Source organism: Rhipicephalus microplus, chromosome 2, assembly GCF_043290135.1.
Source record: "Rhipicephalus microplus isolate Deutch F79 chromosome 2, USDA_Rmic, whole genome shotgun sequence".
Taxonomy (NCBI): Eukaryota; Metazoa; Arthropoda; class Arachnida; order Ixodida; family Ixodidae; genus Rhipicephalus; species Rhipicephalus microplus.
The window spans coordinates 223,832,263-223,859,551 of record NC_134701.1 but is presented as its reverse complement, the minus strand read 5'-3'; the positions used below and the strand labels follow the sequence as shown (position 1 = coordinate 223,859,551).

Here is a 27,289-nt window from a genome sequence, read left to right as displayed (position 1 = left end):
CACATGCCTGATTTCTGCGCCACGGTCTCTCGGTTAAAGGATGAAGGAAGTCGGCACCTACCTACTTTTCCATCTTTTGTAAGAAAGATACCGGCATCATCTTGTCCAGTGGTCCACACCTACGGGCAACATTGATCACCATAGTTTAGACCTTTAATGTGTGCGTTCTTGTTAGATGAAACAATGGAACAAATCAATGCCACCGCTGGCCCTGGTTCAGACGACCGTGCGAAACTGTTACGGGGCATGCCACGTGGTTTTGAAGTGAGCTCTACAGTTCTAGACTGTCCGACGCTGTGGATCAGTGGTTGCAGTGGTCGGCTGCTGACCCGAAGGTCGCGGGTTCAATTCCGGTCGCGGTTGTTGCATTAATTACGGCTGAGGCGAAATGGTAAGAACCCGTGTATATACTGTTGGATGTCAGTGAATGTTAAAGGGACACCAGGTGGTCGAGATTTCCAGAGTCCTCCGATACAACGCGCCTCATAATGATATCGTGGTTTTGGAACGTGAAACCTCAGATATTATCATAGTTTCAGACTGCAAATACCAGTATCACGAACCCACAGATCATGTGCGATCTGATAGCACGACAGTATCTCCAAAGCACGTGTAAGTATACCACTACCGATGTACCAGCAAACCATATAAGCACCGAAGAGCTGCATGGTGACAGTCTGTGAAACGGAATGAACGTCACACGAGACAAACAGAACTACTATTTCAACGACCGTCCAGAGCTGCTATTGCCAATGTGTTCGCAGTCGCGGTTAAAAAAAATGTTTTTTGCAGCACGTTGTGACGGATGAAAGCACCATAATGTCGTACCATTGGCGTCGATGATGTCGCTTGTTGCATACATACGAATGAAGGGGACACTCAGACGTACTTCTATGCATTATGAGAATGAATTGTATAGCTGTAACGAAACATACTTAGAATAAATATGAGCTAATTATTGGAGATCGAAAGGAGTTGTGATACACACGCTCAATTTTGCAAGTACACTTCCCAGCATAAAATCAAAGGTGTTGTCAAGGTTGGAAGCTAATCACAGGTCAATAAGCCGATTAGCTGTAAAACCCCCCACCAAGTAAACTGGTATGAGCTGCACTCCCTCCAAATAAGAAAAAAAAAGAACGCGAAACAATATTAGTTCAGAAACACCCATGAAAGAATATGAATGGAGATGGGAGGTAAAATGCACAAGTATTTGTGCCTCAAAAGCGTGGACAAGTGAAAAATAGGGCCAACGAATACGGCAACACATCCAGCAAAAAGGGAAACAGAAAAAAGTCAGTTACCCCGCAAGGGCGGAGTAATTAATGCGATAGCAACAATTCATAATGTTATACGAACTAGGCCTATATTGTGCCTAACTCTTTTGGATGTGATCTCGTATAGCTCTTCAAAACGCTGGCGTAAGAAAATACAGTCCCCCTAAGGAAAAAAAGTACGTCTTCGTGCACTCTATTCGCGTTGTGAGCGCAGCACGCAGACGGGTATACGTGCCGTTTGCTGATGCCTGCCGAGATAAGATCTGCGCCGGCGATCGCGACACGGGTTTACCTAAATCTGTAAATGCATGAGACCATGAGAACACGGTAAAGAGAATGGCATGGCGGTGTATGTAGTTTAACGCGCTACTACACACTTTCAGATAAGTCCCTTGAGTATGTGAGTTGCATACCCCAATATGACGAACGGCACACATACTGATAATTGTGCGCAGCCGCTCGTTGCCGAGCGCTGTATCAAGACGCCTTCTCGGTGGCTCTGTATGCTCGTGCGCATAATGTCAACTGCGATGCGGCAATGATGAGAGGGCTCGTTTCATCCCCGCTTCAGCCGCATTCATCGCCCTTGTTCGAGCGCCTTTACTCGCGGTTAGAACATGCGACGCGCGGGAGGATGTTATCAAATTGGACTTTTACGGAACATGACGGCGACGGCAGCAGAACTAGTCGAAGGTGTCCATATAATTTCTATCGCAATAAAGATGTGTATGACTACGCCTATGCATTTCCATTTGACGCGCGAGTCTTTGCCGCCCGGCAAACATACGCCAGAGCAGATACGCGAAACGGGATAGTGGATGTACTCGCCGTAACAAAAGTAAGGAAACGACCACGCACATCGTAATTCAATAAAAATGTATCCACACAGCAAGACCTGTGGAAAGCGTCCAATATTCACTCACGCTTGAATTAGAAGAGCAGAAGAAAGTACAGCATCATTCGAGACAAAAAAAGAGACGTTTAATGTCCCGATGAATAAAAAAAGGTATCACTGCAGAGGCGAAGCTATGAATTCGATAGCCTATAGCCGTAAACCCCAAAATGATCCGGTTTGGAGTAACTCTACAAAATGCTGGAGTAAGAAAATAAAATAACCCCAGTGAACGAAACTATGTTCGTACTTGCCGACGCTTTCATACTCATTGCGGCGTGACCGCCTTTACAGCTTATGTGCGTCCACTCCCTCTCCTCTCTTTTGCCTCGCCGCGGTGGTCTAGTGGCTAAGGTACTCGGCTGCTGTCCCGCAGGTTGCGGGATCAAATCCTGACTGCGGCGGCTGCATTTCCGACGGAGGCGGAAATGTTGTAGGCCCGTGTGCTCAGATTTGGGTGCACGTTAAAGAACCCCAGGTGGTCGAAATTTCCGGAGTCCTCCACTACGGCGTCTCTCAATCATATGGTGGTTTTGGGACGTTAAACCCCACATATCAATCAATCAAATCAACTCCCTCTCCTCTCCTACGCTCCCCTCTCCCGCTTCACAACGCCGACGCAGGGAGCATCTGCTAACCTACGCTGGCTTCTTCTCTCTTCATCGGTCCATCACTGCGTGTTTTGCGCCTTCCCGGTGTAATCGCTAGCGCCCGCTGCTTTTCGTCTACACATGGTTCCCCTTAGTGGGAGATGGTTCAAATTTTAACGGGCGTTAGAGAGCTCGTGCCACAGAAATTCTGCCGTCGGGTCGGCACCGTTGGTTGTGAGCGAAAAATCGAGTAAGATGCAAATAAAATAAAAAATAAAGTGTTCGGTCCCATTGAGAATCGAACTCGGGTCGCTCACGGGCAAGGTCACTGACACCCACACACTTTCTTTTGCTATGCGGTCTTTTTAATGCTGACGCGTTATCAAACTACATCAGAGAACACTACTAGAAAGCCATATTTCTAAACATCCACCAAGAATGGCCACAAGAAGGCCGGTACTTCGTAATAATGTGTTAGGCTTACTTCTATACTATTCTCATTCAACACTGATGGCTAGCTGATCCCAAGTGGATAAGCCACTGCTCTGACCTATAGCCTAAAGCAAAATGTTTGAAAAGGCATTAGCATCAGAAAAGGCATTACTACGAAGCAGCAACCCAGCTATGGTAGTAGCAATGACTTCAACAAATGCCAATGTTTGACATAATAGTAACAATAATAATTATTGGGGTATAATGTCCCAAAACCATCATATGATTATGAGAGACGCTGTAGTGGAGGGCTCCGGAAATTTCGACCCCTTGGGATTCTTAAATATGCCCCTAAATCTACGCACACGGCCCTCAAGCACTTTCGCCTCCATCGGAAATGCAGCCGCTACGGCCGGGATTCGATCCCGTGACATGTAGGTCAGCAGCCGAGTGCTTTAGCCACTAGACCACTGTGGCAGGCCTGTTGACCTGTTATGAGGTAAGGGGAGATATATCAAATTAAGCTGCATATACACATCAGGAAATAAGCACACTTGAATACACGAGCCATTGCAGCTAGCATTGTTTGCCATTTATTCATAAAACTACAACAAATATTATTTCTGGAAAGCCAGATTTCTGAACATTCATCAAGAGTGGCCACAACAAGGCCAGCACTTTGTAGCAATGCGTTAAGCTTAATTCTATGCTAGTCTTATTCAACACTGATGGCTAGCTGAACCTGTTTATAAAATGGATGGGCCATCACTCTGACCTATGGCCTAGACCAAACAGCCTGAAAGGGCCTGAGCATCAGTAAAGGCATTGCTGCAAAACACTGGCCCTGCAATGATAGTAGCCATGACTACAACTAACACTGAACTTCTTGTAAAATACTTTAGGGCAAAAGCATGACCAATGACCAGTGAAAAGCAAGAGCAGGTCTCTGTCTTTATTGAAACCGAAATGGCTTGACAAAATATAAAGCATATCAGCATGCCAGTAATCGAATAAAGCAAAAGAAAACAAAAATAAACTAAAATAATACTTCAGTGTAAGATTCTCCTTCATAAATGTAGTACCTCGTACAAAAATATGTTACAGCACAACACTTAAAGCCTCAGGGCTCATATGGGATGCTAGCTATGGCAGGTCAATAGTACTGAAACATGTATTTGCTGCAGAAGAAAGCACTGAGGATTAGCTACACATGGACAAAAAAAAAGTCTTAAAAGACTTAAACTCATAAGCATATACAGGGTTCCCCTTCAGGGGGGCAAAGTTTCATTGCAATATCTCTTTCCTCCATGAAGTCAATGTAAAAAGCAGACTTTGCACTCCTCCCCCCATTTTAAGTGACCAAGAGAGTGACGACTCTCACCCTGCCCCCGGGCAGAGGTAGGGTGGTCCCACTGCCCCCAGGCTGGGGAGGGTGGAATTATGCTTGCATTCATCTCTGATCTAAACAGTTTAGTAACCTCTATGGCGAATTCCACTCTCCGAGCGGAAGCAAGTTTCCTTTCTCTGCGGCCGAGAATGTGCATTCCGCTGCTAGATTCTGAGCAAGTTCACATCTTACACTGGCAGATTCGGAGCGACCCACTTTGCGACGAAAAATTCCGCGTGCTCCGTCTTGCAGAGACGGATTTCGCCGGAACTCCAAGAATGCGTTGCTGTAATTTCTGGTACCGTCAGGCAGCTCAGCGCCAGCTAGGTAAACCGTTCTTCCAGCACCCCGTCGATGCCCGTTCCAAACCGGGTCACCACTGGTACGCTGCTGCTTCGTATCCCATCAGGGTTCCTTTCGGGGAGATGGTCCATAATTTTTTTAATCTCCAAATGTCATGGCTAGGACACTAGGTGTTTGTCTTCAGCGTTTTTAAGGTGGTGTCTAGTCACCCTGTGTACTTGTTTCCATTCCTAAAATGGTGTTGCTTGACTGCTGGACGAGCTGCTGCTGGTTTGCTTTTTGCTTTGAGCGACAGCGAGAGCACTAGTTCTGCTAAGTTGCAGCAGCGAGGAAGACATGCTATATGAAATGGTGTATAAGGAAATGTTCCCTGGCCCGCCGTGTGCTCGGCTGAAGATAACCAGCTACGTCGAGAAAGTTTCCGGTACCGGTTTAGTGACGTTGCGTGAACAACATCTGGAGCAATCTCACGCGGGGAATTCACGTGTTCCACTCGCAGATCTAGCTTGGTGCAATCAGAGTGCTCGCTTTGGAATTTCGGTGGCTACTCCGAATCTACCAGTGGTATTCGCTACTGAAAAGAATCATCCAACTACGGCAAAAAAAAAGATCGGAAACATAACTAAAAGTCACAATCGTTATACCACATAGCACACATAATTTCAAGATAAAGAATACAGTAAACTCATGGTAAGCAAAAATTTCTTAAATAGAATGGCTGCATAAACAGAACATTTGCCTCTAATATGGTCTAATCAGTAAGATTGTGCAGTACAGATCCCGAAATAATAAACACACACACAAAACAGCTCTTATCAACACTTTTTCGTAAATGTGCACTCAACATCACATTCTTGCAAACAACTAGGGACATAGACAAAGGTGCCTCATCTGTCATTAACTACCACGCCATTTATACACGCAAGATTTTGAGATATCTCACAATAGCTTTTAATGTCATGCATCAAAGGGGTCCCAAAATAATTTTTGTCCCAGTCCCTTTCCTCACATTAGCATTATATGACATCAAGAAATTAAAGACTTGTGAAATAGAACGTGGCATTATAGAACTAAACAAGACACAGAATGCCAAAAAAAGAACTGTGCTACCCTCTTTCCATGTGTGTCCCCAAACCCTTCTGCATATTTTATCCTGTCATATCTGCATCTTCAAGGATACTCATTCTCATTGCTGTGAAAGCACTCAATGGAAAGCAACATTCATGGATTGCGTCACGAAGATAGCCTGAAAAGGAGAAAGACTCTGCAGTATAACAAGCTCCTTCAAAAATCCATTGATTATATGTGGTTGTATGTGGGCACGCCGCACATAATCTCGTCATTTTCACCAATGCATTCGTAAGCGCGTGCTATTTTCTCACACACGAAGCTGAATGTAGTGTAACATAGTTTTATGTAGACAAAATTATGGTATTAACTAGCAATTTGTGAATCTACACCTAGGAACACCAGAGCCATAATAACAGGGGACAGATAATAGGCTCATAAACAGGCTACACTTGCAAGATGACAGGCATTGACAAAGTAAGCAACTGTGAGATGAATGCCACAACATCAACATACACTAGACTTCCCTAAAAAACCTACAGCCAGAAATTGTCAGCACGTCAAATGACAGCAGCTAAACGTAGCCAATTTCAAGTGAGATTTGATTGAATCAATGCCCTGAAACAACTTAAACAACATGAACAAGAACTTTTATTAGACAAGCCATGTAAAACAAAACACAGCATGACTGTCACATTAACATAAAAACAAGGCAAAAATAAAGCTGCCCATCTTAGAAACTGAAAAAAAAGGGGGTAAGTACAATCACAACCAGACCATTTTTAACCCTTTCAGATGCTTTGTATACAATTGTGTACTCTCTGAATCAAATGAAACGCGAACAGCGGAGCGCGTGTTTCAAGCATTAGAAAAAGTATAGTGTTCGCCGTCCACCAGTCATCATATAGACAGGCCCGCACATCCGGTGGGGCAGCACTGTGCGATCCCCCTATAGAGCGTTATTTCCATTTCTGCTCTAGTTTTCGTATGGTGATAATGGTTGCCCTCGTGGGTGTGCCAAGCGCTTTTGATCGTATCACTCGCAATTTCTTGCTTTTACTTCAGCATCGCAGTGCAATCGGTGTCTAGGCACGATACAAAAAAAGAGATAAATATAATCCGTTTGTGGTTCATTTTCAAACGATCGTATATCTCGTTTGCCAGCGTGGCTTTACCTGCACCCTTCTTTCAGAGACTTGCCCAAAAGGGCTTCACTTTAACGGAAAATGCCGAGTGTTTCTTTGGAAGAGAGAGCGAAGATTGTTTCACTTTACCGGCACGAAATTAAACAGCGGGAAATTTCCAGACGTATGAACCGACCTCTGTCTAATATAAATAAAGTTTGCCAGGCATTTCGTGATGATGGACGCCTTTGGAACCTTCCACATGGACACAGGCAGTGGTCGACGGACAGTGCGAAGGACCTACTTATTGTACAAGCCGCAAAGAAGGCTCCGTTCATCACAGCTCGACAGATCAAGGACAGCTTGAACCTCTCGGCCAGCATGTCAACCATCAGACGTTGACTGCATGACAAAGGCCTGCGGAGCTGTGTGCCAGCCCAAAAGCCTGCACTTTCAGAGGCCAATAAGCTAGCAAGACTTGCGTATGCCCAAAAAAACGCAGCATGGACTGTGGAAGACTGGCGGTGTGTAATATTCATTGACGAGTCAACGTTCTCCACTCGCTGGGACCAGCGTCAGAGAATTTGGAGAACTGACAATGCCAGGTCTGATATTCTTTCAATTTAGAGTCGTCGGCAGTGTCGTTTTTTGAGTGATTGCTATTATTCAATACGTATACATTGTTGTTATCGTGACTCCGAAACGAGCCTGCGCTTTGGTAAAATCATTATGATTTGGTACACTTTGCAGGTCACTGTTATTAAGCCAGCTATTTTCACAATTTTTTATTGTGATAAGAGTAGCAGAAAGGCTTGAAATAACAGTTCACATTCCTTCTGCAGATTTGAGCCCCGGGACCTACAGCGCGTAGCAAGAAGCAGCCGCTGCTCCGTCAGCGTGTGGGGTGCGTTGTCCAAGGAAGGCTTTGGACCACTAGTTCGCAGAGAGGACAGGTTCAACGCTGCGGCATACTGCGATTTTATCGAAAGAGTCGTGGTGCCCTATGCTCTCAACAGACCGTTCCCTGACGGGTTGTACTTCCTCCAACAGGACCGCAGCCCCATCCACATGGCAAAATCAAGAACACACATGCTGGAACAGCTGGGAGTGATGCTGTGGGAGTGGCCTCCACAAGGCACCGACATGAACATATGTGAAAATGTGTGAGGCGCAATGAAGAAGGCACTCTCGCGGCAGCCAATTCAGCGCGGCTTTCAAGACATGCTGTGGGCTGCCGTAAAACAGGAATGGAAGCCCCTACGCGCAAATGATCTTGTGACACGGTTCTTCGACAGTCTTCCCCGAAGAATGGGCGTCGTTGTGGCAGAAGGAGGTGAATTCACTAAGTATTAAACTTAAGGGGGCAAATAATTTTTTCTCGCGGAAACATTCGCGCCTTCTCCTCGGCTAAGTCTCGCTTAGAAACATTCATGAACACAATGCTTACCTTTTGCTCATTTTTGTTATCATCTGCAATAAAAAAAAATTTGTAAGTCAACTAGTTCTTTTTTGTTCGTTTCATTATTGTGATATGCGTTTCAGCTTAGGGGCACCTTCGTTTCCAAATGTAATTATAATTGGATGACTTCGTATCGTGACTTGAGGCATCAGTTAATTTTAATGGTCATGATACTGGTTAGTCAGATTCATCTTTTTTTGTATCATGTCCAGACGGCGAAAGTGCTGAAATGCTGCAGTAAAACCAAGCGCCGCTGTTTAAACGACCTAAAGCACTCGGCGCATGCCGGCAACCATCGCGACTGCCCCCGATATAGATTTGTCGATCGAAAGCATGAATGCGGCGCCAGAGCGTGAAACTGCAGGAGTGCATCTATCTCGAAACACTTGGTTACAAGCTGCTCTACGTGTGACACTACTTGTGATTCATTTGGCGTTGATGGCACTGTTGCTTTTGACAAACCGTGCCACAATACTCGCCTTCAGCTGCAGTAGTTTAACTTCAGATTGTTTTTTCTTTCTTTCAAACAGCACAACTGTAACACAAGCAGAAATACTGCGCTATAGGGGGATCGCACAGTGCTGCCACACCGTTTGTGCGGGCCTGTCTATATGATGACTGGTGGATGGCGAACACTATACTGTTTCTAATGCTTGAAACACGCGCTCCGCTGTTCGCGTTTCAATTGATGCCGATAGTACATCATTTGTTTTTGCTTCTTGCATCAACTAGGGGCTAAAAAAGTCTAAGATACATTGAGGTTTAGATGAAGCAAACATCCTGCCTAATAAACTTGTGTTCATTGAACTTCAGTTTTTCACAGTACTCTCGCATATGATCACTGATGAAGACACAACCATGGTCGACGAGTCATTCGATGTGCCACTTCCCTGGAGCCACGTCGAAATATTTTTATTTTCTCAAAATTAACAAAAGCCGAAACCAATTTTGCACTATATTTCTAGCCTGAGATTTGATTCTATATGTGCAAGAACAGAACCTGAAAATCTTCAGGATAAATAGATATGTACCGAAAACTTAATTTAAGCTAACTGCTGTAAAATGCATAAATCGATATATTATAAAATTACTTTTGTTGCAATAAATGATCTAGTGCCTTTAAATGAAGTTGTGTCAATTTGACTCATTTACAGACAGTTCTTCAAAGGTGGCGTTAGAAGGGGTTGATTTGGTGAAGCATACTAAAACCCTATGACCAATGACTTCGACTAGGCCATACACTTCCTCTGATTAACGGAGTCACAGACTTCGTTTTACAGACATTATTAGCACACAGCCTGCTGATAGTCTCGGCGAGAATGACTGGTACCACATATGTTAAAACTGCCCTCATGACACATTCACGTAACGGCGTCAAGAATACCGCTTGCACTCGAGCACTGTATAGTGTCCATAAGTGTTTCCACGTATCCTTGTGCCGTTTTGCGCTGCATCGAAATTTTTTCAAATGAATCACCAACAAGGCCACAGTGACACTGTCATTGTACTCATAAATCAGGTCAACAAGTTAGGGTCAACATAATCTATTGGTCTGAAAAATCGAACTCTGATAAATTCAATATGTGGGTGTATCCACATTCTTTCAAAGCGAGGTTTTATGTAAGCTACTGAGCACAAATAAAAAAATATTAAAATTATTTGTGTCGATACAGGTACAATCCAGCCATAAAAATGTAGCGTTTTAGTACAAAACAGTACATGTCAACATGTAACAATTTTCGTGCACCTGCATACTGACGGTGGTTGAGTGTTTCTGCAACTAGAGCAACAATAATAACTGCAGAATATTATTTACACGCTTCTCTGCCTTACCACTGCTTAAAAAGTCTTAATGATAAACTAGTGGAGCTAGTACATGATTATCAATTTCTATTGAAATCATTGTAACACTACTAAGCAGCTGTTTAAGTGCATTGTTCAAGTACAATGTTTCAGGTATGCTATACAGTCAACCTTTTGAGAGAAAAAAAAACTGTGCTCTAGGTGTTACATCAGGCTTTGAGCGCACAGACATGATAGGCATTACCAGGCTTTCAGTGAGCTTGATGGAGGACGGGTTCGAATTCATGATGGAGGTTTTAGTTTTAAAAAATTTGACCACAACACAAGTGAGCAAATGTGCTTGAATGATTTATATCAGCACAAAGCATTCACCCGTTCACCAACTCACATGTTGCAAAAGTTACATACACCATAACATTTTAAAGTTTTATAAAAAGATGAAGCACTGTAGACAAGGTCTGGAATGTGATTAGGCAACGCCTTGGTTAATGTCTGCGAAAATTCGTTTCAGCAATGTAGTGAAAACTGTGCTTTGGGCAAGCACCATTTTAATACATATTTCAATTTGCAGTAACATTATCTCATCACAGTAACACGGAGACAAGCAACATGCGACAAACCAGCCCATACTGTCGTGCACATGCATATATAAGGTCGGGAGTGACAGAAAATTTCAAAAACCACGAAACCCCTCTCAATCCTTCAAATGCACCAATACATTTTGTGCTACAGATAACTTTTGGTATTATAACAAATATGTATTAGCTCAAAACTCGTGTAGATAAATGATGTGCTCTGTCAGCTGTGTTCATTAGGCAGGAACATAATTTGCCAGTGTAAAGAAATCCAACTTGATTTTGTTGTTGCGGCATTTTAACCTCGCTAGATCCCAATGTGCACATAAAGGTATGCTAATAACGAAGCGAATACTTAATGCAGCATTTCTCATTACTCCTGCGAGCCGTGCCTGTTTATATAGAGAGTAATGCTAATATCCACTGCAACAAACAAGACCACCAACTCATCTCAAATTCTCAGACAACCACAGTTTGTTTTTGCCTTCCTATAGCATAAAAAACATTCAACCAGACAAGAAAAACAGATAAGTATCAGTGTTATGGCAATACTTGCAAACACTTCTATCATTCTGCATTTTAACATGGCTGCTTACTTTATATTCCTTAACGTAACATGTTAACTTTGGTACACCTACTTGTAGAAGCACGCAAAGTTTGTGTCTTCAACTGAAAAACAACATGCTTCAAAGAGTACAACTGCTGAAGTTCCACATTTACATATAGTCATTCATACAAATAGCATAAAATTATGGCTAATGTTGCTGTACTTATTTGGAGGCTTACCATAGAGAATAATGTTGGATATGGTTCCCAAATAACTATCACCACCGAAATATTGATGATGATAAAAACTTGGTTGCTTTGAGGGCCAACATAATAACTCCAACCGCCAATGTAAAGTGTTCGGTGGTGACAAAACCATATGCTTTTCTAAAATATAAAGTTGTGCAACTCTAAAGCACATAAGATCACCATCACAATATCAACAATTTAAGGCATAAGGGTTATTACAAATTTCCCAAAATTTACAATCAAAACTGAGAAATAGTGACAGAGTGGGGGTCACTAAACTGAGAGAGCCTGTATGATTAGTCAATCTATAATAGCAAGTGGAAAACAAGGTAAACCTACTCCACAACGAGCTATGAAATTAACAACTTCCTTTAAGCGGCAGTGGCGATTTACAGCTTTTCACGAAAACAAAATAAAGTTACTAGTTGCATACAGAAGACACCCTCCTGGCCTTCTTTCTGAGCGTTTTACATAGGAACGCAATACGATTGACTAACTTTATTACCACAGTGGTGATATTTGCACAAGTGTATCAGATTTTCAAGTGTCACTAATCATAAATCCCTAAGCTTCAACAAGAAGGTTAAGAACAACGATCATATAATGGAAGCCACAGTGTGGAGCCAACACTCCAACAAGGTGGTCAGAACCCTTCAGAGTGACAACTGCTGCTGCCGCTGAAAGTTTCTCGGCAAGTTTCCTACAAGAACATATTTTCCAGTCAGATGCCTGCACCTGAGAAGTGGCTTCAAAAACTCCCAAGCATTTCCCCGAGGGTGAACATGATTAAGTGCGAATACACGGGGTGATGCTATGAGGGGTATTTATTAATTCGCACTATTATATTTATTAATCACACTATGGTGCCTTTATGGTGTAATGGCTCCTGGGAATCCCAATTTGATCACACGGGGGAGTTTACGTTAACTCACTGGCGAATGCCAAAGGATTTTACCTTTACTCCCCCTCACGACCCGCTCTCGACGGAAGACTGAGAGAGAAGGCGGGCACGCGAGAGAGAGGGGTGCGCGCGCAGCTGCGGCGAGCAAGGAGAGAGGAGGAGCGAGCGAAGAGGGGAGGGGGTATAAGGCGCGTTACTGACACCGATATCAGCGTCGCGTCCGTGGCTTATTCGGTAGAGCGTCGCGCTGCGGCCCGCCAAGTCCTCTTTCTTTTAAAGATAGAGAGAAGACTGCGGACGCCGCCGACGGCTGTGGATGGTTTGGGGTCGCTTATCCCTTTCCGACCCCGAGTCCAGTAAACTGGACATACAAAAAAAGCGATTACTACAACTAAATATCGGCCAAAGCGAAACCGAAACCAATTTTCAAGCTTTCCCCAGACCATAAGAAATATCTCAATTAAACTAGTTCCTGCCTTGGCCGCATAGGCTTGAGGGGGCAGCACAGAGTAATGGTGTCTTACAGCGGCAGGCCGCCACGTGCAACGCGCTCAAGTAAGTGGTTTTTTAGAAAGCCATGTTTGTTTAATTGATGTAGCCAAATTTCGTCTTGTTAAATAAACTCAACTCGAAATGATGTTATTTAAAGATCGCCTCAAATAAGGGTAGTTTGTGCACAACGCGACAATATTTTTATGTCCAGTGCACTGGACACTGGGATTCAATGCTTGCGTTTCGTTGAAAAATATCCGTGAACGGAGTATTACGTTTGATTTTTAATACGTGACCCAGAAAATAATAGTTTCTAACTTAAAATCGAAACATTTCTAAAATTTATTGTTTTTTCTTGCAAACTAAGTTTGAACACACTTTGGTTGTTTTGTTTGCAGAAAAAGCGCTGACTGATGACGAAATCCAAGAACTATTGTTTGGAGACGAGTCAGATCTTGATGTGGATTCAGACTCGGGCGACGAAGCGAAAAAATTTCAACTGGAGTCCGCGCTTCATAGCGAAGAAAGCGACGAAAACGAAGATAGTTCCAGTGAAGATGAAAATGTCAAAAACAAGAAGTTTGAGAAAACACTTTTAGAGGAACGTACACACCAAAAAGCTGCACAGTCCTGGAAAGTGCAAGCATTTTCGGCTCCAACTGACATCGAAAAAGCTACAGCTTCACTAGCCTGTCAGGAGCCTCAGACGCCTTTGACATATTTTAAGGAGTACTTTGAGGACGACTTTTGGGAATTTGTAGTGACAAGAACTAACTTGTACTGGGTCCAGACAAATGGAACCACGCTAGGTATGACAGCTAAGGAGGCCAAAGCTCTCTTCAGCATCCACATCGTAATGGGCAGCCTGAAGTTTCCTCAAGCGCGTATGTATTGGGCAGCAGCGACCCGAGTATCATTGATTGCTGATGCCATGCCGCGAGATCGATTCTTCCGACTCAGAAACGCCTTGCACGTCTGCAACAATGACAGCGACCAAGATGACAACAACCGATGCTGGAAGGTTCAGCCGCTTTTAGATCATGTGAGGAAAGCCTGCCTGAAAATTTCGAGATCGCATGCAGCCTGTGTGGATGAACAAATGGTTCCGTTTACAGGAAGAACACAACTGCATCAGTACGTTAGGGGCAAGCCAAACCCGACTGGACTGAAGAACTTTGTGCTTGCCGACCGTCTAGGGAGGGTACTGGACTTTGAAATTTACCAGGGTGCCACGACACCAATTCCCTCAGAGCACAAGGACCTCGGAATCAGCGGAGGGATTGTCATGCGGCTTGCTGAAACGATGCCTCCTTGGGAGGACTGCGTGTTGTGTTTTGACAGGTTTTTCACGTCGGTGCCGCTAATGGAGCGTCTTCTGAAGCAAGGAATGTTAGGTCACGGTACTGTTATGACGAAGCGAATAAGGACAACCTTGAAGTCTGATAAAGAGCTGCTTGCTGATGGGCGCGGATCAAGCCACAAGAAGGTGAGCGCTGACGGCAAAATGGTTGTGGTTAAATGGATGGACACGAGGTCAGTTACGCTGCTGTCCCCGTGTTGTGGAACCGAACCAGTGGACACCACAAAGCGATACGACAAGAAGCAAAAAAAATATGTTGAAGTAGAAAGGCCAGCGTGCGTCCGTTTCTACAACAATCACAAGGGTGGAGTAGACCTGAACGACTTCCTGATCAGCCTCTACCGCATAAGAATGAAGACTGAAAAATGGTCTGTTAAGGTCATTTTTCACTTCACTTATCTCGCTTTGGTGAACAGTTGGCTCAATTACAAGGAAGACACCAAAGAGGCAGGCTACACAAAGAGCCAAGTGCTGAATCTGCTAGACTTCAGGATGCAGGTAGCAGAAGCTCTTATCAGAGGCTCCGAAAAAAGAAAACGCCGTGGACGGCCATCTGCGGATGCTAGTGGTCATTCTGAACACCACCACAGGGCTGCCGTCCAAATTCCCGGACCGGACGTTCGTTTTGAACAAAAAGGTCATTGGCCGGATCCGCAAGTAATGACCAACTCTCCTAGGTGCCGGCTTTCCGGTTGCAAGGCCAAGTCGCAAGTTCAATGCTCTAAGTGCAAGGTGTTTCTCTATCTGAAAGCAGGCAAGAACTGTTTTCGTGATTTCCATCACAAGTGAACGCCAGAATTGACCAAAAGTTTGCATGTTTTCACCAGCAGAAAGACAATGATGCAAGACCTTGCAGCAAATTGCGTGCTTCAAGTACAAATTTTTTTATATGAAGCCGGGCGACAACTATTTTTGTGATTTTAAAGCGAACTGAGATCCCAAGATTCCCCAAAGCAATATTTTTCAATCAGCATTGTTCGTTACATTCAACTTCCTTTGGAATAATTAGGTCCCAGTGTCCAGTACACTGGACGTGGTTTTCATGGGTAATCTGTTGTACGTGGTGCCTTCATAATTTTTTTGCATGAATTCTGACAGCTTCTAAGCCAGAAAACATCCCCACCAATTTTTTTGGTTGGCCATAAAAAATTCGGGATTGAAATGGTTATAAAGTGTATTCACACTTAAAATGCAGAGTTAGCAGTACACTGCATATCTAATAAAAGAAGCGTAGGAAAAATGTTATTGCTTAGACTAAAAAAACCTCTTCTTACAGCTTTTCCGTAATCACTTCAATTTTATCCCTTACTATTGCACAGCACTAGAACATCCAACCCACTTCACGCAAGCCCATCGCATGCACAGAGTACCCACGGTGCCTAATTTCTAAAGTACCCTTTTTTTTATAGAGTTAAAGCAGTCTAGTAGTGTAACCTGTTCTACTATGAGCCCTAGAAAAATCCACATGTACAGACAACTGAAAGTAGGATTATACGAGGCAACTTCATAAATGGTGCAAAAATAAGCTTCCCATCATTACTCTATGAATGGTGTAAAAATAAGCTTCATGTCATTACTCATGTCATCAAGTGGGTTCTGAAAGTTTTCTAAAAAACTATAAGGTAACTGAAATGGATTGAATCAATCGCAGCGTGACAGATCACCAGGCTTGGGTGAATAATTAATTTGTGGTTCCAGGCAAATTCGAAGGAAATAGTGATTTTAATAGAATAACTTCAAATCAAATTCGAATAGTACAAATCACATATTACACAGAAAAATGGGCATATTTGTCATGAGTTAACTAACCTGCACAACACCATCGAAATTTGAAACAAGGCCTGTGAAAATGCCATTTTCTGGGGGGGTCATCAGGAAGTGGAAACAACTTTGAATAGTAGCAGAACTTGACTTTCGGTAAAACGCAAGGGACAACTTATAAAATATGTTGTATTTTAAAAGTTACAATGCTTAGAGCTTATAAGCCAGTATAAAGAGCTTTCAAACTTAAGAATGATGAACTGATGTGAGGGTAAGGTGTTAACTTAACCTTGAAGTGATATTTCGCAGCAGTGAGAATTCCCCCTGGACAGACGTTTTCATGGCTTAGCCCCCCTCCACTGCAGTGAAGCCATCTTTAAATAAAATTACAACCGGACTAACATTTATTCGTTCATTTCTCGAAATTGCCGACAACTTAAATTTGAATCAAAGCAAATTCGAGTACAGTAATATTCACACGAATATTCCAAGCATTCGAATATTCACACAAGCCTACAGGTCACGGATCACATCGTCATAAATAAAATGTGAAACTAGGGGCCTGAAAACTGTTTGTCCATGCGCTACATATTGCAGCATTTTTGTAACCTGCCTTTTCGAAAGCTTGAACACATTCTTCACTGTAGCTGATGTCTAGACTCACACGAATTGCTCATATCCCAGCTTTCAGTTATAAGACGAAAGACTCTATCCTTGTATAAAAAGCAGATATGAATGCAAGTACATTATATTTGATAAATTTTCTAAATACAGCAAAAAAGTGCTGCAATGTACAAAATTATTACTTAATCCCTTTTAGTTTCATCGTTTCAAAGTTTATGAGCAATAACATGCAAAGCTTTATTATCACAGCCATTCTACATTTAACGAATTGTGGTCTGCAGTCTCTCATGAATAAAGGTATATATATATATATATATATATATATATATATATATATATATATATATATATATATATATATATATATGATTCAACCACGGTGGGAAAACAGCTATTCTGCAATATAGAATATATGGGCCACTAGTACTGATGATACAGTTGAAGTAAGTTTTGTGTGGTCATCACTGTTTCGATGTTCCCAATTTCATGAACAAAGTTTCTACAAATTTTCCTGCATTTTCAACTCACGGTGAAATAACTAAAGTTGTTAGGCCAACAAATATGGCAGTGTTGAGATAGATATTACACAAAAGCCTCAACTGGGCAGCTTTGTAGCATGTGTCATAAAGTCGAAAGCTTGTAACAATGCAGTGTAGAAACATCCCAGTCGTAAGGTACTCCGCTAGCCTATACAAGTTATGAAACTGTCATTACAATATGGGATACCAGAACTGTAAAATAATACCGCATTATCTTATTTAGTAAAAAACTATGCAACAGCACAGTGGAAGCACATACCTCTGGATACAGCTCTATAAGGTGCATAATGCTATCAGACTGTTTATAAAACACTGACTAAACATTACTCTATGCCCAGTATCCAAAGGCATTTAATCACTCTTTTCCTTTAGCAAGGCACCAGCCAACTGCACCCAATTCGTTGTGAACCTATTCTATAACACGATGTGAAACACACTTGAATGCATTATTACAATGCACTGCGTAAGATCCTGTAGAAAAATTCAGCACGTGAGTTTCCTGTAAAAGTTGACTATTCATAACTTACGCTCACAGCAATAATAACTACATTCGTTGCTCATGCATAACTGGAAGTTAACATTTCGAAAATACTGATTGCCACATTTAGGCCAAGCAAAAAGGCAATGATTAACAGGTGAAGTAGACTGAAACTTATTGATAAACACACAGCGTAGACTTCAGAATTCGTTAAATCATGACATTGCTTCAATTAAAAAGCAGAAAGGTCACAACAGAACAGCTAACCATGTAAGTTATAAACACGTTATGCACAAGTTGAACTGATAAGTCAACATTAAAGGTTTGCAGCATTCAATTTCAAGCAGTAACTATGCCAACCTAGTAACTGTGCCATTTTCTTGCAGGTATCAGTTGAGAAAAAAAAAGCAAGAACTCCCGACATGTTTCACAACATTAGTGGTAACTTCCAAGAAAAGGAGGAACTTGAAGGGGTGTCGTAATGCAGAACTTACCGATATTGCAGAATATGAATAAAATGAAATGTGCAAAACGAAATTTAGGCAGGCGATATGATTTAACAATGTTATCCACAGATAAGTAGCCAGTGATATAAACCTGAGACAGGCCCTTCATCGTTCACTGCCACACGTCACAACGGAGAACTCGCACAAATGTTACTGCACATCGGCAAGCAGGCATATTTTCAAACCGAATAACCTCGGCCAGAAACTAGCAGAACAATAGAATGTTTCCATCCAATGCTAATCACCGCCAGTGATATGAACCTGAGACAGGCCCTTCATCGTTCACTGCCACACATCACAACGGAGAACTCGCAAAAATGTTACTGCACGTCCTGCAAGAAGGCATCTTTTCAAACCGTATAAGCTCGGCCAGAAACTAGCCGAACAATATAATATTTCCATCCAATGCTAATCCCCAATCCAAATTTTTATTTGTCTTCCATTCTCTCTTTCCACCACAAAGCTTGCCCTATGGCAGGTTTCCGAGTAACCGCGTGTAGGACGTCTGGTAAGTACAAGGCATGACTTTCTCGCAGTAATCTTTTCAAATGCCTTTGTGGTGTTTTTGTGCTTTTACTGGAGCAAGAATGGTGAAATGTGTGCAGAGCTAGAAAAGTATAGTAGACTCTCACTAAACGGTAATCTGTTAAACGAAACTGCTGCATAAATCAAAAAACTGTCTTTCATGTGATTGGTTCCATAATTGTATGCTGCACCCCTGCTGGTCTCTCAGTAAACGGTATTCCTGTTAGATGGAACATATTTCCCTGGTCCCTTCAGGTTCCTTTTAATGAGAGTCTACCATAGTCTGTGAGAGTTCTTGGCAAGACTATTAATCCTTTCAGGTAGCCTACTCGCAAATATTTATGTATTGTCAAATCACAGCAACCACCTTTTAAGGTTGTTTTTCTTGTTGCGTACATCCTTACACTTCAAGTATTTAAGCTAAACAGACCAGTACTGAAGCTGCATTCTCAGCCAAATATTTCTGAGAACACCACCATTTTCTATCAATTTCACTCCTTCCAAAGCAATGGTCATACTGTAAGCGCTCCTGCAGTACAAAAAATAAAGATAGTACTGATAAAGTGGGAGTACACTCACAATTTTGTTATGCTGCCTCTACCGGCTTAGCCAACATCCAATGACAGCAATATCGCCAACTTGCAGGGATTGAACTAAGATCCTTATATGTCAGGCTTATCAGATATATTATCTAAAAAAGACCCTGAAACGGTTCTTCAAACCTTGTCAGCATTTTGGCTACAGTATCGTCAAATCATTTGCACCGCGAGTTGAGTGACACCATGTATCAAGGCATTTATGGGTAATTACAGTTATACCCTTTTTGCCACTGCTTTGCCTCATATCATGAAACAGCCAGGCGTCACTGGCAACAGCGGCGCAATTGATGGGACAAGCCCACAGGGCACACCTAACAGTGTTCACTGTTCGGCAACAAAGGCTAAGAGCGTGGCGTGGTTTAGATTTGCTCCGTCAGGTGGCCCTGCGCCACCAGCCATCGTTATTTAGTCTCCTGTAAGGGAACAACTTGCGAAGGCATGTTGATAAACAAAAAGTATTTCAAAACAACCGCCGATAAGCCCAAACTAGGGCAATTCGGCTATGTCTTGAGGGGCGAAGCTACAGCTGCAGACGTGTGGACCTTGGGGTTGGTCATATAGCGAGAGCCCTATGCTTACTGCCCCGAAGAGCTGCAGCGACTGCTTGCCGTTTACCTTATGATGCTTGTACGGTGTTGCAGCTTTACAAGTCACCAATCGCTAGATTTGTGCATACAACTCAGCTGGTGGAATTCATAGTGTCTGAGTAAAGACATCCCGAGATAAATATCGTGCAGCTCATATCAACAAGGAGGGCATTCTAACACAGGCAGATGATGCTCGCTGCCCACTGCAGGTTTAGTGACGCAGAGTAGACGCATCCATCCCGATTGGTCACTGGTGCTACGTAAGAGGAACAACACTACATAAGTACGATGCCCAAAGGTGAAACCTTGTTTGGCCAAGCCACTGCGATCTGCAGCCATTTGTATGTTCGAAGTCTTGTACTATAATAAATTACACAGTTGATGCAGAAAACTTAAATCAGTCTGCAAATCACTCTTAGGACTTGCCTTACTAGCCTAATCCATTTATATAAAATTTTCAAAGTTGTTTAAGGGTCTCTTTGAAACAACTTGTATTTTTTAGAGTCAGGTGTTCCGACCAAGGAACACCTGTTCCGACCAAGGTATTTCTTTCAGTGATCTTTAGCTGGACGCTCGTTTACAGCCTTTTTAGTATATAACTAATACCAGTCCTTTCATTTTCCAAAAAGGAATGGTACTTAGGAATGCATGCATGCCGTAAGCCTGTCCGTCGATTCAGCACCTTGATTCGCTTTGAAGGAGCAACCAGCCGATATCGTGGCGTGGTGTGCTGCCAGTGATGGCGACCACACGCGGCACACTCCTTCAATCTATGCTCAGAGCACGGACAGGCTTGCGAAGGCTGCTGAGGTACTTGTACACGTGCGGCCAGATCTCCTTGGACTTTGTGCCGTGGAACTCGTGCAGGAGGCCTTTCTTGTCGTAGTAGGCCAGCAGGGGCTCAGTTTGGGCGCGGTAGGTTGCCAGACGAGCTCGTACCTGTTCACCCATACAGGCCACGACCAACGTTAGTGTATTCTGCCATGCAATCCATGTGTGCTGAACATTGTTCATATTTAGTCCAGTAACCCTTTTTGAAGGATAATGGTACAGATATGTCTCACTTTTTATTCTTCAGTAAAAGCTTTCTCCCCCGTTTCATGTTGCCATCAGCTTAATGCTTTTCCACTACATTGAATCAGGAACATTTAGGAAACCAAAAAATATATTTGGCACATTTCGATGCATGGTAAAAGTGATACGTTAAGTTTAAATTTGCTTTGTTCTGTCAAACTTTATTTTAAAAGTGGTGTCGCATTGTGTGCAGGACATCTAAAGTTCTAGATTTATGGTGCGTTTCTCCTTTTCTGGATCTTGAAAGCAGTAATTTTAGCATGTAACTATGGATTTTCTTTCAAAATTGGAGCAGTATATCAGGCGAAAATCATGTTGGAAGTGCACTAGACAAAAGATGAAGCAATGCCTTGCTGAGCCTAACTACATAACATGCACCCACAGCTGTTTTCTTGAAGTTATAAGGCCATTGTTGTGTTACAAAGCAGCACTTTGTTATGAAGGAGGCCCTCAAGTTCTTTTTTATCCTTTTTTTACCATTATGAGAGCAGTCAAAATTAGACCAAAAGCTGCTACTAAAATTATGTTTTTGAAATTGAGGTCCAAAAGAAAAGAATGGCAAAATCGATGCTTTAACCACACGGAAGCGAAATAGAAAACAAATGCACAAGATCTATGAGAAAAGCTAATATTTTGGGCTGAATAGAGTTCACAAATTTGACGCAGCAGTTGTAAATTCACTAACAGGATTCAATGCATTGAGTGACATCACTTTGATGTGGCCTGATATTCATGACGACAATAATATATATGGAAGAATTTGAGGCATAACTGGAAGTGTTCGTCCTTATCTACACCAACCAAAGAGACAGAAGTTAACATGGTTGATGCATGCGAAGACCTCAGACAGAGCCACTGGGCTGAGCACAACAGGCAGAAGCTCAGATTGTGTACCACATCTTGAAATAAGGTACCGCACAAATTTTTCTTCACACAGTTTTTGAATTGTCCCTCTGTACCCCTTGCACCGGGTCTTTTCGTGCTAGAAATTTGGCAAAAGGTTACAGCTGTGTGCCCTCGTGAGACAATGGTACAGGTGTTTTCCCACTTTTTGAAAGACACTTTATAGGTCAATGGGACACATAGGTCCCACTTTTTCTCGTAAACTTTCGATGAAACTTGCTTCATCCTGTTTCTAAGCACGATATTCAGGTTACTCCACAAGCATAATTCCTGTTATCATGTGAAAAATATTGATGAAGCCACAAAGAGTTAACTGATGGTGATTTACTTGAAATGCAAGTGTCACGAAATCGCGCAAGCTGATCCAAGTTAACACCTCTTAGAAAGACTATGCCTGGAAAGTCTCTCTCTTTTCAATTGGGAGCCTCCTGCAAACACACCATCTCGGAGGCTATGCCTCCTGCCTAGTGTTTCGACCGGCCGCCACGTGAGACCGCTTGCCTCCGTACCGCTCAGTCCCGTGACATTACCGTGCCGCTCTGTCACGTGACATGATGGCTGCTCGGAGGCAAGTGTGAGAGCATTGCTGTGTTTGCAAGGGGCGGCCGTCAGAGGCGCTCGCCTTCGTACCGAAAAAGGAAGGTAAAATCAATGGGTTGGGCAGTGCTTTTGTGGCTGACCTTCCAGGCATAATTTTTTTAGCAGGCATTGTCCAAGCATACTGAGGCCACTTGCTAGGCATTAGTATCAATGCAAGCTGCATTGAAGAAGTCCCAACATCAACATTTTCAACTTGTCGCATGTAAGATCCAACCCCTTTAAACCTTGGAAAATGTGCTCTGAGTAATAAAGCACCCTAATTAACATGGCATAGCATTAGATTCCACAAAAGGTTCTGATGCCTTTCACGTAAGGCACAGTGGGAGACTTGAAGACAGTCAAAGTTGTGAAAAAAAATGTCTTGCAGCAACTTTTCCTGAGTACCCTAACTGTGCAAGTGCAAATGTTCCTCACTTCCCCAGAAGTAAACTTTGTTAGCGTAAATACTCCTCTTAAACTGAAAAAAAGAAATAGTTTAATAAAGACCGCTTTTTCATGACATAAGAATAAATTAAATCACAGCTGCAACAATACAAAATCTATGGATTAGAGCTTTGAAACACAACGAAAACTCTACACGACTTAGTCAACTTATGTCATTGCAATGCACAGTGCTGTCATTCAGTAAAATGTCATTGACTTTCAACTATCCAGCTGATTAAATACTAACAAAGGGTCCTTGTCTACAACTGCACATTTTTACAGGTCTAAACTTTCATTATTTCAATCGTAAAATTGGCCACAGCTGGATATTCACATGTGAACTGTCAGCACAACCGCACCGAATTCTGTCATAACCTACTAGAGTCAGAAATATAGTTGTGATTCGAGTAAAAAACCTCTGGTCATAACCCTACTAATTGCAGCATAACTCTAGCTGCCCCTAAGGGAAGGGGACAATGTTGAAAAAAAGAAGTCTCTCACTGAAAACGTCGATTCCTGTATCAGTAGGTTTTCAAGAGGAACTCGGAATGAACAATCACTAATGGTAGCTATGCCTTTCCTCCCCCCCCCCCCCTTTTTTTCAGAAGTTCCAGTAAATGCTTCTACATTAGAATAAGCTAATAAGGTCTCTCTCACACAATTTATTTCTTTCAAGTTGTCAGTTGATTTTGGAGTTTGCTGTTTCCTCTCATTTGCGGAAGTGAATGTTTGATATCTCACCGTAGCCGGTTTGTCGTCGGCCCGCTGCTCGAGTGGCTCTCCAGTGACGTCGTCCTTGAAGGGCACCTTGGGAGGGTTGAATTCCGTGTGGTACGTCCGACCGCTGGCAGCGTGTATCCAGCGGCCCTCGATTCGCTTCGTGATTTCTTCCTCAGGCACGGCCAGATTGAGCACACAAGACAGAGCCGTGTCCTGTACACAAAGTACATGCATAGTAATTACATGAACTGAAGACCCTCATGCAGTGCTAATCAAATATAATCTAATCTCATAAGACAGGCAGAGTGACAATGCCAAACAAACTGTTCACTGCAATCATTGTTGTCTACATTCACAATACCTTTTCATTATGCTATTATTCATTAGCACAAACTACTAAACTTGCTCATCACCTGAAAAGCTCAAACCAGTCAGAGCATGAAAATCTTGTCTAAAGAAGTTCACAATGAACTCTTGAGAGAACACTAAAGGTTACGGTGATATACACAGTAAGGCATGCAGTGAACAAGCTTCGATTTTCGTTAAGTAACTGTCACACCGGAGCAACAGTGCGAAACGAGGTAGCTTGAATCTGGTCTTATCATGAGAAACTAGGTGTTCTATTACAGAGCCGATACAAGGCATACCAACCTTATAAAGAGCTTCTGCCTGCGGCACAGTACGAGGAAAACCATCAAGCAGCCAATGATCGTTCTTGTAAGTGTTGTTGACCTCGTGGAGGATAAGCTTTGTGACCACCTCATCCGGTACCAGGTTCCCTGCAAACCAAGCAGATATAGATCGTTTTGTGATCACCAGCAAAGGTAAGAGATTGAGAGAGCTGTGTCATGCTCGTGAGCCATAGGCCATCCCTCCTAGTCACCCCTCTTAGGTGACCAGGGGGGTTGGCAGCCCTTCCTGCCCTCCTCGTGCACATGGCAGAGTTGTGAGTGTATTAGCATTTGTGGAATACAAGGCTGCCCCAGAGGAGCACAGCAGCCATAACGCCGATTAAAACATCACGCGATGTAGAACTGCATCGTTCAATGAGAATTGCTGATGTTCACATGACTGTGGTATTCTGTTGTTTCCTTATTTTTTTATACCTTCTATACACCAAAACTAAAATCAGTTTGACTACATCCAGCGAAACAGCATGCAGCTACATTTCGAACACTGCACAGTGGTCTTTTCATCATACCTTCCATCAATTGCACTATGCCGACAGGTAGTTGGTGCACTCTCATCAAAAAGGGACCAAGCTTCACAAACAATACAAAGAAGGCAAAGCATAATAATTATTTTTTTTCACTCACAATCACTCTACTAATATATTTTGGTGCATAAGAACCCCTTTGTTATCATACTTCTTAAATGGAAAAACCAATGCCAGCAATATAAAAGCAACTGACAAGTATGTACCTAAGAGCTTCCCCGATAGGAGCCCGGATAATTCTACAAAATATGGCTTGCAGACTTAATTGCATGTTAAACTCCAACAATTCATTAAGATTTAGGTGCACTTGAAGATGTGTAAACTCATTACACATAAATACAAGAACGATTTCTGTCATTAGGGCTGGGAGTAGCAATGTATGTGCCGCCCGTTAGAGAACGTATAAAGTTGAGCTAGCTAGTAGGGTTTCGATGTGAGAAAAGGAAAGGCATAGGAACGTAGACCCAATGAAAACAGATGCCAAATGATTGTATTGTGTGGTTCCGAGGTGTCTGTCTTTACGTTCTGTCATGGTGAATCCATTTGACTCGACTTAACCCCTCATCCAAGTGACTTTCATGCAAACAAGGGTTTTTTATGACAACTTTCAGTAATATCTTTACTTTTATGACATTTTTTTCTAAAAGACATTATCTACTGCTTACTTACAAAGTCTACTACAATGATTTTATGACTGTTAGTTGTAAGTAAAAAAACCTCGAGGCACTGCGCCTCGAAGATTTTCACTTGCGAATAAAGTTCATTTAACTTGTGAACACAGCTCCTATGTGGGGGCCGAACAGTTTTTTTCTGTGCGACTTAATTTTCCCTTTCGTTGGCGCAGTGCCTCAGGGTTTGAATACTTCACCATGTATCACCCCGACCAGACAGGAGTCTGTCAAACTTTAAACTTCACTTTTAGTTGTACTTAAGCCTTAGCTGCACTAGATAATGACTTGCTTAATGTCGGGACAGATAACACTGAATGAGGTAGTGTTGCTTGAAAGACAACTACTACATGCCATATGAATTCAGACTAATAAAGGTTGAAACAAGCCAGGTTGTTAATCTAGACATAAAACGGATTCTATTGTTTCACTGCCTATAGCTCCTATGTTGTATCTTTTTGCATAGAAATCTACAAACGTGTCAAACATCAGAAACATACTATTTGCGCATTGCAACCCATGTACAGGGTGCAAAAGGTACCTGCACAATGCAGCTGACACAAAGACGAAATAAAGAGGCTATCATGAAGAGGTCAAGCATATAATCAAATGTAAACTATTTCGTCCTTAATAATATAACGCTATCTGGGAATCGAAATCGGAGAGGAAATTGTCATTAGCATGAGCCTTGTGCTCACAAGTGCAACTCATGATCTGTGCATAACAGCTGTATACAACCTAGAGTAATTAGAGTCGACAGGCAGACTACGCACAGCTGGAAAAACTGCAAGTGTCAGCGTAGAGCACGAAAGCCGAAGGTAGGGCAAGGCAACAAACAGGGGAACGGTCTGTAAGAGTGCAGTTTTCGGCAAGACCGAAATATTTTACCCTATGAAAAGGGGGCCTATAATATCAGTTCGCCTTACCCTTCTCCATATAGGGTGCCATCTCCAGGCCCAGCGGCGTCTTGTTCCGCACGTTCTGGCGCATCAGTTCTCCGCAAGAGAGGTACTTGAGCGCGAAGTCTCTCACGATCCATTCGGATATCGTGCCTTTGCCCGATCCCGGCGGACCCATGATGACTGCACGGAACACCTTGGTCGCCATCGGTGTCTTTTGCGGCTCCCTGCCAGAAATCCCAATTTCTATACCGTAGCTGACGAAGAGAGCAAGATTTCCGTTTCAACACCGCGCACCAGCGGCGACAACGACGTCTCTATCAGCTTATCGCGAACACTACTGACCACAGAGACAATTTGATTGTGGCTGCAACGTCTTGTGAGGCGACAGGACGTTGCATCAGGCAGCAAGTTCGTGTGCAACTGGCTGGCGATCTCTAAAGACGAATGCCGCTTGACGTAAACACCTGAAGAAACAGGCGATGCTATTTGAATGTCGCGCTATGCAGACATTGCTTCTACCTAGTTCGATTGCGCCGCGCTGAAAAGAAAAGGCTAACTAATATACAAGTAGGGCCACGCGAAACACCAAAACTACGAACTTTATCACGCTATGGGACCACGGCACGTAGCAGTCTCCAGCGACCGGCGGCAACAGCTGTCTGGCGGACAACTGCCAAAAAAACGTGAAGAACTAAATAATTAAAAC

The 27,289-nt window shown here is 42.8% G+C and overlaps 1 protein-coding gene across 2 annotated transcripts in view; it reads right to left on the bottom strand.

The window, feature by feature from the left end:
* Positions 1-4,121: 4,121 nt before the first annotated feature.
* The window catches only part of Ak3 (Adenylate kinase 3), a 104,852-nt gene continuing 81,684 nt past the window's right edge, over positions 4,122-27,289 (bottom strand). The window contains exons 1-5 of one of the 2 annotated variants that reach the window (XM_075876392.1): positions 26,926-27,272; positions 26,608-26,837; positions 24,449-24,576; positions 23,819-24,010; positions 4,122-21,016 (exon numbers count right to left, since the gene is read on the bottom strand). In XM_075876392.1, the coding sequence (XP_075732507.1) occupies positions 20,843-21,016; positions 23,819-24,010; positions 24,449-24,576; positions 26,608-26,837; positions 26,926-26,981 (780 nt within the window). In that variant the 5' untranslated portion in view covers positions 26,982-27,272 and the 3' untranslated portion in view covers positions 4,122-20,842. Of the gene's footprint in view, positions 21,017-23,818; positions 24,011-24,448; positions 24,577-26,607; positions 26,838-26,925; positions 27,273-27,289 lie in introns of those variants that run through there. The other variant, XM_075876390.1, reaches the window with a different exon arrangement.